At 36.3% G+C, this 14,483-nt stretch overlaps 1 protein-coding gene across 7 annotated transcripts in view; it reads left to right on the top strand.

Moving 5' to 3' along the window:
- PTPRM (protein tyrosine phosphatase receptor type M) overlaps positions 1 to 14,483 on the top strand; it is a 474,059-nt gene that overhangs the window by 182,202 nt on the left and 277,374 nt on the right. For all 7 annotated transcript variants that reach the window (XM_062570156.1, XM_062570154.1, XM_062570152.1 and 4 more), the window contains exons 6-7: positions 3,372 to 3,546; positions 13,923 to 14,216. In XM_062570156.1, the coding sequence (XP_062426140.1) occupies positions 3,372 to 3,546; positions 13,923 to 14,216 (469 nt within the window). The remainder of the gene's footprint in view (positions 1 to 3,371; positions 3,547 to 13,922; positions 14,217 to 14,483) is intronic.

Raw genomic sequence — 14,483 nt, 5'->3', positions numbered from 1 at the left:
AATTACAAACATTTTTTGCAAAGAGACTAAAGAAAAAGGTCTGTTTTTTTTTTCTTGGAGTTCTAGTAGGAAGTGTCATGCCAGAGATTTCTGTAGGACTCTCTGAGTTCTAACATGTAATTAGACACCCTGCACTTTGCCTCTGTGACTTAGTAATGTTTAAGATAAATCAGTCAAGGTAATCTTTAGTAATAATAATATCTCACCTATACTTTACAGATGTGGTTGTAATATTATTAAAGGCTTTTTATTGTGGAGCTGCCTCAAATTTTGAAGCAACCCATAATAACCTATTTCACATCTGGATTTCAGTGGGGGCTGAAAATGCTTAAATACAGCATTGTAGAGGCAAGCTGCATTCCCTTTAAGGCTCATGTAGCTTGTTCAAGTGAGCAAAAGGATGTGCATCTCTGAAATCTGCTCAGGCTTCTGTCTTTGTCCGGTCAAAATTATTGGCAAGTGAATGGATGGCGTGTATCACATGGCTGTGTAGCTGATTATTTGATCAAGCTAAGGTTTTCTGTTTTAGAGCAGCAGTTGAGGTACTTGAAATCAAACAAGATGCTGTGTTTGAGAATAAACAGAAGGTGAAGAAGATTATGGATCCCCAGTGAAGCAAAATTTTATTATAAAATTCTGAAACGCATTGATCAGTGCAGATTTTCATTCTGCATACGCACAGAGAAAGGCGTGAAATGTGTCCTCTGGGGCCAGTATTGGAGCGGTTCCTTTCATGGACCGCTGACAGTTTAAATTACAACGGAGGCTGTGCTTTGCAAGACATCCACGAGGCCGCGGGGAGGGGTGAGCAGGACGGCCTGTGGGCTCACGTGCAGGCCTGCACAGGGCAAGAGGAGAGGTGCGTGCATCCTCCCTCTGCGTGGTCTCCTCTGTGCATGTGCCTGGCTCAGCTAAGGGCAGAAGCAATACTGCCTCGTGGCCTTGTCCTCTCCCTTCACCTCCTTGTTCTCCCAGTGACAGTTTCCAGTAGCCTTTGGTAGATGGGAGCAGAACAACAAGAAGTTATTCTTAAAATCTTCCCACTGCTCTCCTGTTCTGTTGTAACTCAGGAGAATCCTAGTAAATCCCCGTAAATTCTGCAGTGGGAGCCCTGAGCCTAAGGATAAGTCTACAGGGCAGGCTCGAGCACAGAGATATTTGTTCTCACTTAAAATGAGCTGAGCTGGCTTAGGTAATAGAATTAATCTGTATTTGGCCATATGTCATTCCCTAGAGAAAAACTTACCTTATTTCTTCGCAGGATAAAATAGCCTAAGCAGAGCTTACTGATGTTGCAACTCAGAAAAAACTCCAAAAGCTAGCATGAGTGGATGTAACCTAAGCACATGACTAAGCTATGCACAAAGAGTCCTTAAAAATCTGAAAATTGTAGAAACACACTTTAAAACCACATGATCTGTGACTAGTCAACAACTCAGATAATTAGGATTAATCACTCATTGTCTTAGGAAAAAAATAAATTAATGTTGCTCTTAAGTAATATTTATTCTCCAAAATCATAATTAACCTGCTCCGCTTGCTATCTCCTGCCTTCTATGTGCTACCATTCTTGCTAGAATAATATCCCTGTGGCAAAACCAATGAAAACAGTAATTTTGTTTGAAATGTTTCTTTCCAAGTTGTGTTTTCAGTAACTGCCATGTCACTTGCCATGTCAGAGAAGCCAGTTTATCTCCAGCTCAGAATTCCAGGAATTTTAAGGAGCTAGAAATTATCTGAAGTAGTTCTCAAGTAACAATATAAGGTTGAGTAATTTTTAAGGTGTAACACTGCATTCTTCTTTGGGTATCTTGCAAGTTTTTCCTTGAAGTCCATGACCCACATTTCTTTTTGAAAAGGAAATAACTCTTACCTTATTGTACCTATTAAAAGAATGAGAATCATTATTAATATTAATTGTGTTGCTTCTTTGGCATTAGTGTCATAATTGACTTGGTTTTGTGATTAATGAACATGTTCAATTTAATGTGGTTGTTATTTGCAACTCTTCCTGGTTGGAAGTGGCATTTTAAGGTTACTTTTAATATGGTGACAAGTAAAGGCCATGATTCACAAATTGAGGTCAGCTTTTTCTGTGCAGGTCTTTAAATTTTGCTGGACAAACTACAAATTGCTGAAAAGAAAAACAGACAGTGCTAGCTGTGTTGGACTGTTTATAGAAGCTAGATAGCGAAGGACTGTTCTTTGCCCTGCTTGAAGCTTTTCAAGTCAGAAAAACCTACTAAAAACAATGGATTTCTTTAAATACCATAGGACTGTGCATATGCCTTCCCAGAGAGGCTGTCCCCTTGGAGGTGTCCATTAGGATTCTCTACTGTTTTATTGATGTTTTGGTAACGGCCATAGGCTCTTCAGTTTGTTGAAATGCCTACATTTCTATGAAAAGTGTATTGGTTTTGTTTGAATAAATTTTGAATAGATTTAGTGTAAAATTTTTCTAGCTTGCTCTAGTAATTTCATTAAGTTTTGTGAAGATCATTCTTTCATTTGTAGTGCACATACCCTAATTCATGGACAGATGGAGCATGAATTTTGATGAGGATATGGGAGCCAAATCTTTCTGCCCTTACTTTTGCATTACATATGAAGATGTCGTCTCTGCCCTTTTCCCCCTGCTGCCTTGCCCCTTTCCTTCCCCCAAACCTGTACTGAATCATGCGAGAGAGCAGGCCGATGGCATGGGACTTTAGCTGGGGGTTGCGCTCCTTGACTGTTATGTAGCTTATTTTCTTACACCTACATGCAGTACGTTGAATTGAGGAGAAGATAGATTGGAAATGGCCCGGTTGCCAGTACCATGCTGAGGAGGTGGAAACTGAAGAGAGCTTCAGCCTTGTTAGTCTTTTGCTTTGTAAATCAGTGCCTAGTCTATTCTACCTGGGACACTGATAAACCCAGGTGTCAATGCTGCTGTATGAGAACCATCCACTTGCATTTATTTGCAAGCTGTGGAAGATGCATATGCTGAGCAGCAGATGCGGGGTGGGGAAGAGAAAGCAGAGACTGAGTATGCTGGGCTTCATATTTCTTTAAAACAAAAACTTCAAATATTTGTGTAAAGTAAGCCAAGCACGTAAATGTTACATTGCTCTTAAATCTTTGTATTAGTTAATCTATAAAGAGTTGAAAGCAGCTGTTCCAGATGAATGGTTGCACACTGATGATGAATGTTTTAACTCACATGGGAGGGCGGAAAAGTCTCACACAGTGGAAACATCTGTAAAAGTAACATTACAGACTTCTGTTTTTATCCTCTCTCTCCTTTTGGTAGACTTGAGAGAAGTGAAAATGTTTTTCAGTATTGCTTAAAAACTGCTAAAAATATTCTTTATTTTTGTTTCTTTGCCTAGGGCATTTATGTAAGGGATGCACCTCTGAAGGACATAAAAGTGTTCAACTCTCGACGATTTGTAGCTCTTTTTAGTGTGGTGAATGCCACGAAGAGGGATGCTGGCAACTATCGCTGCATGATTCAGACTGAAGGAGGGATTGGTGTATCAAACTATGCAGAGCTGATAGTCAAAGGTAAAATCACAGTAAAATCAGTTTTTCCATGTTCAGTGTGTGGAATATGGACTTGCAATTGCCAATTCCCTGAGGATGTCACCTATAGCCTGTAGAAGTCAGTAAGAAGTTCAATAAATAAACTCTACTTATATAAATCTCAAGAGTCTGTCCAGCAGTCTGTCCACAAAGGAAAGACAAAAGAAGCCTGTGCTAATTAACATTTTTTCTCCAAAATACACTGTTCAGAACTTTGTTTTTGAAAGTATAGTTACAGAATATTTCTTTTTAAAGGTATGAATAGAATACTGACTCTTTACCTCCTATGAGGAAATTACATTCCCCCCAAAATTTCTGTGAAATATATTTATGTGAAAGAATCATTTGTAGTAAATGAGAACACTTGAAATACACAAATTCCAATAAATGGAGGAAGCTTTTAAAAACAGCAGGAAACACTGAAGTGTAAATACAATGCCTGTAAAAGTGTCCATCCTTATTATGGAGAAGTGTGCTGAAACAATTTTATGACATTAAGTATATTTAATTTGCATTTTTATTCCTGCTTATTTTTATACTGGTACTTTTGGGGAGGATAATTTTATTTTTATTATTTCAGAGGAAAAATATAGATTCTGCAGCACCTGGCAGTGCCATGAAGCACTGTGGTAGGTTTTATGTAGCCCTGGTCATTCTGTTACGTGCCTTCAGTTGCTGGTCAATTCTGTACTCAATAAACAGGAAGTGAGTTGAAGGGTTAAAGGCTCATTTTCTGTTTTTCTGAATACAATTTGATCCAAGTTGGCAAGTTGAAAATGGGTATCCTAAAACCAAATCCACCACAAGTGTGAGATTTTCCTTTAGAAACTAGGGAGGAAAGAGTAACTTCTATGATGTATAATCTGATTTTCAGAAACAGTATCCTTTGTTGGATAGAACTTTTTCCTTTTGAGAATAGCATTCAGATTTTCATGGACTATGTAATTACAGCTTTTATAAGAGTTTTAAAGGAAGATATAGACTCCATTGTAACAAGACCAAGGAATTAATTTTTACAAACTATATTCTTGTCAGTTTGCTTTCCAAATTATGCTCTAGGTTTTATGTTTTTGGTTTAAGATACAAATTAACATTTCTTATGGCTTAGTCATCTAATTAAAGAATCAGGACCTATTGCATTATGAGAGCTTGTGCACTTTTGATTTCAGACACAGTAGACTGGATGAGGGTCTTTATTGTTAGCTGGTCTGGGATTCGCTCTTTTCTTTCTCCTAATGCTATAATAATTGTTTGTATTTATAAGCCTCCATGGGATTTGTCAGAACTTTTTCAAAGATGTGATCCTTTTCCTAAATTCCTGAATTGTTTATGATTTTGTTTAGCCAAATCAGGGCAATAAGTGAGGTGTGGGACAACTGTTACAGCTCAAAATCTGGTATAGACTTTGTTCCTGAAATCAATATAGAAAGATGCATAAACAAAACCAGCACTAAAGGAGGAAGGGTTTGAAGGACAGGAAGAATAGTGGTATGCATTGAGAATCAGATGAAGAAGTAGTTTTTTAAAAAAAGCATAATAAAGGTTTTTCAGGAAAAAAGGTGAGGCAAAGTAAAGAGAACAAAAGAGTTTACAATGAGAAGAGCTATAGGAAGGTTAGCAAATAGACTATAGATAAGGATGATTTTTGAATTAAATATGGAGGAAGATGCTTAAGAAGAAATTAAAGAACAGAATAGTGGAAAAGTGATATGGCTAGAATAGTGTGTGTGAGATGAGCTTGGCTTTAGGATGTTTTTTTGTTTTAGTTGATTGGAGAGGACCAGGCTTGGGATACAGATTAGGCCAGGGAATATCATGCCAGTAGAAGATGCAAGAGAGAGCCTTGAAGAAGGAGGAGCCCTTTTCCAAAAGCAAGAATATGGTTTTAGTTGATGTATTTTAGACAAACTGAAGGGAAACAAGGCAAGACAAGAGGATGGAGGTTGTGGATAACCAATATACGAAGATAATATGACAAAAATTATAATATAAAAACTGAGATAAGCTATTTGAATGGACAGAAAAAGAAAAAAAGAAACGGAGAGAATGGGATGAGAATATAATTATAAGGAATAGTGGCAAAACTGAGGATATTTCAGACCGGGGAAAGATAGCACGAAAAGAAAATAAAAGGAGTGACCAAAAATGAAAATATATGGAACTCAGCAAAGAGAGAAGGAAAGGGTGGAGGATGAACCCCAACAGGAATAGTGAAGCATCTTTCAGACCTAAAGGTAACATCAGTGAAAATAAGAGGAACAAAGGGAGGTGTGTGAAAGAATAAAATACAAAATTCACTGCCTCCGTGACAGGAGATGTACAAAGCCAAAGAAGTTAGATTTTTTTTTTCAATTTCTTTGATTAAAGGTGTTTTAATTTATTAGTGTTCATTTTGCAGAACTGGAGATGAAATTATTTATCCTATTGTTAACGCGTTTGTGCTTATCCAGATTCTTTCAGAAAATTTGCACTAGGTGCTTTGAACAATTGGATAGCCTTAGGGTGTAATCCCATTAACTACTTGTAGAGTGGCAAAGTAATTATGCTAATACCCATTGCCTGTACTGGAGTTTTTATGAGACCACCTGCGGGTCATTCCTTCTGACCTAAAAAGACCTGTTTTAAGCACTGTGCTGTAAAACCTTAGATGACTACACTGAAATAGCAGCATTAAGGGCTAATTAGTAAATACATTTTGTTATTGATGGCATATAATTAAGAAATTGTATTTCCTAATTTCCTTGGCAGCTTTTCTGCGATGTTATTTAGCCTGCTAAGATAATGGATTGATTTCAATAGAGATATATCTATTTTTAATTCATTACCATCAAAAAATAATGAAAAAAGTACATTTGTCCATACTGTATGCAATGCTTAGTATACTCGAGAATTACTGATGGCTTAATAATAGTATGTATAGAAATAATAGTGTAATTACTCCCATTTCTTTGTTGGAAACAATGAATCTAATTCTCTTCTCATTTACATTGGTGTACCTAAGCTGACTTTAGTGGAATTTCTATTGAATTACATTGCTAGGATGATAGGAGAGTCAAGCCTCGTGTTTTTAAGTTAAAAAAGTCAGTTCTTCATACCTATTGTACTCTGCTTCGTTCTGATTACTGAACTTATCTCAGATTACAAATAGTAAACATCACTTTGGAATTTGAATTTTTTTTAAATTTCTTTGTTTTTAAGTCGAGGCTTGGAGACATTTGCACCATAAAGTGAGTAACAACTCTGTGCAGCCTCTTCTACTTAATTGTAGACATAGTTTCGCTAAATAGTAATTTACTGTAAGTAGATTCCACTTGCTTTCTTATGTAAACCTCTTTAAGGTTTATAGTGCTGCTATGGGATGATGTTCTGTGGCACTGGAGATCAGATACAAGAAGTTTTGAAATCAGTGGAAGGACAACTGGTGTCAGGGGCTATAAACCAAACCTGAAATCACAAAGGAGTAGGGAATAAATCTTGAATTATGAGATGAGAGAAATGTAAGAACCTACCAAGTGTTCTTACTTTCTTGTTTCTTTTTTTTTTTTTTTTTTAACCTGAGTAGGAATAGCTTAGGAAGGTTTAATCTCTGTGTTAAAAAAAATAAATAAAAAATAAAAAAAATAAAGATCTGCCAGTTAATCCCATGATATCTTATTAAAGAGCTGTAAGCATGAATATTGTCTAGTTAATGAGCAAAAAGCTTGTCACTGAACAATTAGTCTGGCCTTAAACTTGAAGGCCAAAGAAAGATTTTTTTGAAAAGTTGTTTGTGCTGTCTTTATACCTTTTAGGTGACAGTGAAATAAAGTATTGACTGTTCTATTTAAATAAATCCTGAAGGGGAGGTTTTCAATTTATCCAAGTGTTTATTCTGAAAGGAACGGCTGAAAAGACAAGTGCCTTGTCATTGTGTACATTCAGACTACATGGTACCCTCATCTAAGTTTGCATTGAAATGTCACTTTATCTAATGGCAGCCATGAAATTGGACTTGCCAGATCACCCACTTATTGTAAAAAACAGTTTGTATCTAATAGGTGACATAAAAGTAATCAAATATTGAGCAAAAGGGAAATGGTAGAGTAGAATTGATTAAATGTATTTGGTGAAGTTATTAGACTGCTGCATACAATCTGTAGGTTGGATTTTTTCTAATAGTGGGCAGATAGAGCACAGAGATTTAAGAGAACAGAATGAGCCTGTCTGAGCAGACATCAGATTATTACAGAGTTGAGACTGCTTACTGAGTTGAAACAAGGTAAACCTAGGTGTCAAATTCGTTAAAAGGAGTTTTCTCAAGTTTTTAAGTAAAGGCATAGAAAGGTAGCCATATGTGCTGTTGAGGGCATAAATGTCTGCATCTTTTGAAATGGAAGATTTAACACCTTGAGTAGAGCTGAATCTGTTGTGGACCTCTAGAACAAAGATATATTCCAGAGGGCAAAATCATTTTGAGATCAACACACAATAAGAAAATAATAAAGATTGCTTATCTGTGGTATCAGTTGTTCTCATACATTAAATACACACAGGTAGGCATATTTTCTTCTGCTCAAAACAGCTGATCTTTCATGCTAGATGCTTTTCAGATCCATCTGTCTCTGTCCCCTTTTTTATGAACAGAGTTGGGAATTTTTAAAGTTGCCTGACAGTAATTTTGGCAAACAGACTTCAGGCTGATACTTTCCAGAACGGATGCCTGCCTCAGTCTGAAGGTTTCTCAGAACCTTTGTCTTTTAGACAAAACAGTTGATGTAGTTCAGTCATCTTGGCAAACTTTCCTTAGGAAAGTGTTGGGGCCTCTAGGCTTTGGAGAAGGAAAATAAGATTTTTTCATGCGGGTAGTAGTTGTGTCAAGAATACTTCTGTTTTTCCATTCTTGTAAAAATCTACTTTCAAATACAGGCGATTTACAAGTTCCAAAAAAAAAAAAAAAAAAAAAAAAAAAAAAAAAGACACTTCTCATGTGTACCATGGACTTCTGTTGAGTTTAACTCTCAAATTCCTGCAGAAGTCTAGGTGCAACAGAGAGAATTTAAATGCCTGCTGATCTGAGTTGTGCTGGATCCAGGCACAGGAATTGAAAATAGGGAGCTCACCAGGATACTGCCCTCCACCTCTCTGAGCCAGAGTTCTGCAAAGCTAAACTTGAGAGGTGCATAATACGGACGCAGAGAGGTGTAAGAGCAAGAAGCTGCATGTTTGGGTGAAGTTATTCTGGTTAGATTGGAAAGTATGGCAGATGGAGAGGTGTTTTGAAAAAAAAGTGAGAGGGGAAGTGGATAAAAACTAGGATCACGCAAGCACTGAAAGCTAGGAAGAGAAAAGAGAGAACACGGAACAGAAACCAATATACATATGTATATATGTATACACACACACGCACAATATACATGTATGTAGGAGATGAGGATGGAGGCTGGGGCTAGTAGGAAAGGCAGTGAAAATGTGGAAGGGAAGAAGAAAAGCAGATGTGAAGGAGAAACAAGGTTGCAAGAACAGCAGCAGGCTGGCAGGTGGAGAGAGGAGCTGATGGAGAGCTCGTAGATACAACCTGAAGGAAGCATAAACCAAATGCAGGGCTAGAGTTTAATGGTATTTGAGTGTAGGAATGGTGACTATAGAGAGGAGAGAAAAGGAAAATTGAGCAAGACTGAGAAGAGGAAGGCTGGGTGGCTGGGTTTCACACTGTTTAGGTCAACGGAGGAGGATGGAGTGTGAACAGCCAAGGCTCTGGCCTGAGGTAGAGAGCTGCCGAATCGGGAACAGACAAGTTGGAGTGGTTGGATTTGGGAGGAGACATGTCTGGGGAGAGAACAGGTTATGTCTGGTTAAGAGTAGATAATAATTCAGGGATATATACCCACTAATACCCAGTTACTTAGATTGTACCTGCATAGCTTTATTACTTGTGTGATTTTTTCCATGGTACAGCGGCACTTTTTTTCTGTAATGTTTCAGAGTACGTATAGATAATATTTACTTAAAAATATAAAATTGAAATTACTTAAATTTACTTAAAATTACTTTCCAGTTCATCATTTAAGAACATTAGAATGCTATGTCATGGCAGCTTTTCATCCTAAAAAATCCCAATAAAGGAATAGTGTAATCTTGTTATATTTCAGTCACATTTAAAGTTTGCTCACGTACAATACACATAATATTGCTTATGGATGCTGTTTAATTTTGACACTCTTTTTTTGCTTTGGCAAAAGATATTTAGTAAGTTTTTAGTGAAGCGCTACTCTGTGAATAATTGTAGTATTTCGAAACCATTGCGTTTCTTTTGTTGAGGAAGAATTTTTTTCCCTTTATCCAGAATTAGATGCTGCAAAATGGCACTGTTTCCAAAGGGACTGAATCATTTGCATGCTCAAAAGATGAGCAGAACATGAAAATGTGGAGGAAGATGGAAGGAAAAATATTCTTATAATAAAACTGTTCAGTTGAATTCAGGACTGTAAAATTATACTGATTTAATTTAGTTTGTAATAATTACACTAGGAATTATTAATGAAGACATGAGTGATCATATAATTGATATTTTATTTTTTAGTACTTCACCTATTCATGATGCATTGAACAGTATCACTTAGGCTTATCCTGGCATTCTCTTTCTAATAGTTGCTGTTTAATTAAAAAAAAATCAGCTTGCAGGAGAAATATTTCCCCCTTCCCCCTAAATGTGGCATGGCCCCTATTCTCCCAGTTTATCAACTCAAAAACAATATTTTTAAAAAAGATATTATTGCTACCCTTAAAATAGTTTTCTTTCATTTTTCAAGTAAGCTGTTCTGAGCTACAAGAGGACAAGAAATGTCTTTTTTTTCTGGTTTATAAATCAGTTAAATCTCAGAGATTTATATTATTTCAGTTGGCATGTCTGTGTGATGCCTTCCCACTCTGTTAAAATTTTAAAATTTAACTGTGAAACGTAAAGGTACTATGATCTTGCAGAAATGTTTGGAAATTTCATACAGTTTAAAGTGCAAAGCAATGTGAAGCAAGGAGTTGCTGATTCAGATGTGTTTGCAATTAATATGAAAGTGCATAAGAATGAAAATAAAACATTATATAAATATAAATATATATATACATATATATATATATATGGCTATATTTATTTTGTTCTCTGTATAAGAAAAGGGCCACTCCGTATTATGAAAGCTTTGTATTTCTCTCATATTTACTGTAACTGATCCATTTACATTGGTTGGCCCTACGGCATCAGTCTAAAGCTTTCTGTTGTCTGTCATCACTGGCCTTTGCCCGTCTGGTTTTGTAAGGTGGCCAGGATTTTCTTTCCATAAGTGACTGTGCCCATCACCATTTGTTGTGGAATTCTAGAAGAGGTCACTTGTGCAAATCTGTAAAGCATTAAATTTGAATTTATGGATAAACTTGTCTTCTTTTTTGAGTTAAGTTAGTACGCTATTTCAAAAACCAAACTTCAGGGAGTTTTACAGTATCCAATAGCTTTCTTTACTTCTTGATCAAGCAAGAAAGATCTCCTGTTTGAAACTTTAAACCATCATGTTGAACAGCCACTAGTACAAACTTTTTTTCTGCATTTGGTTAAGATAGGTCCTTCCTTGAATGTGCACTGCTATAGACTCACAGATCTGTTGTGCCAATACGTGAAAGTATTAATCTGAAAGTAATTTGTGTAGGATTTATTGGAGACTGCTCCAGTGGCTGCCAGTAAAACTGCTTTTGATGGAGGAGGATGGTGCTGCAATCTGGCACTGACCTGATCAGCTGATTCCAACCTCTCTCGGTCCTAAATATCAAGATTAATTCTGGCTAAATATGAGTGAGTGAATAAGCTCATTTTCATCCTTTAGTCGTGAAATCAGTTCATTATATTTGGTATTTCAAGATTTTGAGAATAATCAAAAAAATAAGTGATTTGCTCATTGTGGTTTGGTGTAATAGGATGCTTCAAGTACTGTTTCTACTATAGTGTATACCTAACTTTGGGACTCTCCTTTTTTATTTTTTTTAAGCAGTCAGATAAAAATGAGCATCATATTTATAATGATGGGCTCATTGTATGTAACCTCAGTTCCTAGTGAGAAGACTACTTTTAGTGTTAAACTACGCTTCTAGTAATAAACTACAATATATGCAGGCTTTGCTGAAGTCACGCAGCTTGAATTAACCTTTTGCACTTTGATCACAGAGGAATGAAAAATATGCCCGAAAGGATAAAAAGACAATAAAATACTGTCCGTTTTAAGTACTTGTAATACTTGCAATGAATTGGTGTAACCACTAACCTCTGTGACCTAAGTCCTGAGTTTGCATTTTGAAAAGCACTTCAGCAGCCTTTACTAACATTTGAGACTTGAAGGTAGTTAACTGTTCTTTCAGCATGGCTAAGTAAATGCCTTAGAATGCTCTATAAAAGGTCTATTTCATGTCTTGGCTCACAAAACAGCCTGATGATTTAAATGGAGGCTAAATCATTTTGAGTCAAGTCAGAACTGTTTCAAGACATGCCATCACTGTATGAAGACAAAGTTTGTATACTTCAGGAACTATAATTTTGCTACAACTGCCGTCTTAGCAAAAGACGACATCAGACGGCCACGTATTGTTGCTGACATATAACACTGTTATCCCTAGTGATTTGAAAATGTTAGCAGTGCTGCTCTTTTCTATATGTACTAGGACCTGCCACTATATTTAAGCTGATTTTATGTCAATTCCAAGCAGTAATAATTAGCAGACATCTTTGGAGACTTTGGGGATTTTTGGCAACTATATCATGTTCTTCATGATGGTAACCAATTAGTTTTATTAAGGAAAAAATGTATAATGTCAATGCCTGTATCTACTATTTTGTGATGTCAAATTTCAGCAATTGCTAACAGATTGCACAAATTTAAGCCTTCGCAAAAGTATGCAGTGCTAGTTAGAAACTTAGCACTGGTCTGAGGCATAGCTGATCTTCAGCTATGGTCTTCAGCGCACTTAGTGCTCCCCTTTTTTTCTCTTTTACAGAAGACCAAAAGGCAACGTATGTTGGATAATTACGTGTTTGTTACAGTAACAACTCTGCTCTTTCTTGGGAAAAAATTAATAACTATTCCCAGAGTTTCTTTCTCCTGTGCTTCATTTGTTTGCTTTCTTTGCTTTAACTCTGACTTTGAAGTCTTTGAGAAACCTGTGAAATGTATCAGTTCAAATTTTTGCTTGTCTATCTGTAGCTCAATGCTTTGGGAAATAGTGGAAAAAAGGAAAAATCTGAATTCATAGCTGAGGAAGGACAAATGTTCTACTTTCATCAGGTATTCTGTGTAGCATTAAGAAGGTGACAGTGTTTGCTGATAGATATGTTAAGAGTATTTTATCAAAAACTGCTTTATTATGGTGGCACGGTTGCATTCAACTTGAATATATTTAACCAATGGGTAGGCGAGTTGTAGGCTGATGTGATGCATGGAACATCAGCAGACCAATTTTATGGATAATGAGCAGAAAAAAAAAAGGAGAATGTGTTATTTACCTTTCAAAAAAAGACGTCTGCAAATTACTTCTGTAGTGTAATTTAAAAGAAGATGAGATGTCCATCTTATAATAGTAAGTGGTTTTAAAACTTTGCTCACTTTTCACATCTTTAGAGTATAAACTACTGTGAGATTGCACATATGCTAAATTTGTGAGAGGGAATATGGCTTTCATTTGGTAGTTATTAAAAATAAGCCATGACATGCAGTAGAGTCGAACTCGCTGTGAAGAGTAAAGAATTCCCACAGCTCTTATTTAGAAGCTCTTTCTGTTTAACCAGGATTTGAAAAAATACTATGTTTATTCTACTTATACAGTCGTCTGAAAATCTCAAGGTTGAGTAGTGCAGTCTTTGAGAAGTAACGAAAAAAAGCTTTTTGTTTTCCTGCAGAAATCATTGTTCTATGCCTAAGAATAGAGAGAAATATCAATTTTATCAATTTTAAAAATGTTAGTTTTGGGCAAGATTTATTTACATGCAGTAAGAACTGTATTTTGGTAAGAGAACTTGAGATCAGCTTTCTTTTTAAATTGTAAGTTAAAAGATGCCATTTAACATCTAGTGAATTGAATTACAGCTGCACACAGTTTAAAGTTATATGGTGTAGAACAAAGGCTTAAAGTTAAACTGTCTACATGCATAAACAGTAGAGTTTATGTACTGCAGATTATTGGAAATAAGTACATTAATCTGTAGTGGTAATTTCTTTATGTCCGTATCTTTTATGTAGTCTTCCGCTCTAAAATAGAACAAAACTCATTGTATATTTTAATCTTTTAGAAGCAGAAAAAACAGCAGTATAATTAATCATTACTACTTTTTGTAACTTATTTTGCTTTAGAGCCCCCTGTTCCCATTGCTCCACCTCAGCTGTCTTCAGTTGGTGCAACTTACCTGTGGATACAGTTGAACGCCAATTCCATCAACGGGGATGGACCCATTATTCAGAGGGAAGTCGAGTATCGAACTTCAAGTGGAAGCTGGTATGACATCCAGCCTGTGGACTCGACAAGCTATAAGATCGGGCACCTGGATCCTGATACAGAATATGAAATCAGTGTCTTACTTACAAGACCAGGTGAAGGAGGGACAGGATCCCCAGGCCCAGCTCTTAAAACAAGAACAAAATGTGCTGGTGAGTACAACAAAGCGATCAGAAAGTTGTTAACATCTTTCTGGAGTTGAAAATAGATTATTTCACTAACGGTTGTTACTATCTACCTTAAACCAGCAGGCTGCAGACAGTAAGACCAAATGTTTCTAAGCGTAAGTTATTAGCATTTGCCAACTATGCTGACCTTGGAACCAATCTTCAGTGCCACAGTGGATTGTGGATCAAATCATTCATGAAATTATTTGGTATAGAATGCTGTATAGATAAACAATTTTTACTTTTTACAGC

This window comes from Rhea pennata, chromosome 2 (assembly GCF_028389875.1).
Source record: "Rhea pennata isolate bPtePen1 chromosome 2, bPtePen1.pri, whole genome shotgun sequence".
Classification (NCBI taxonomy): Eukaryota; Metazoa; Chordata; class Aves; order Rheiformes; family Rheidae; genus Rhea; species Rhea pennata.
The sequence above is the reverse complement of the archived record's forward strand: the minus strand, read 5'-3'. Positions and strand labels throughout refer to the sequence as shown.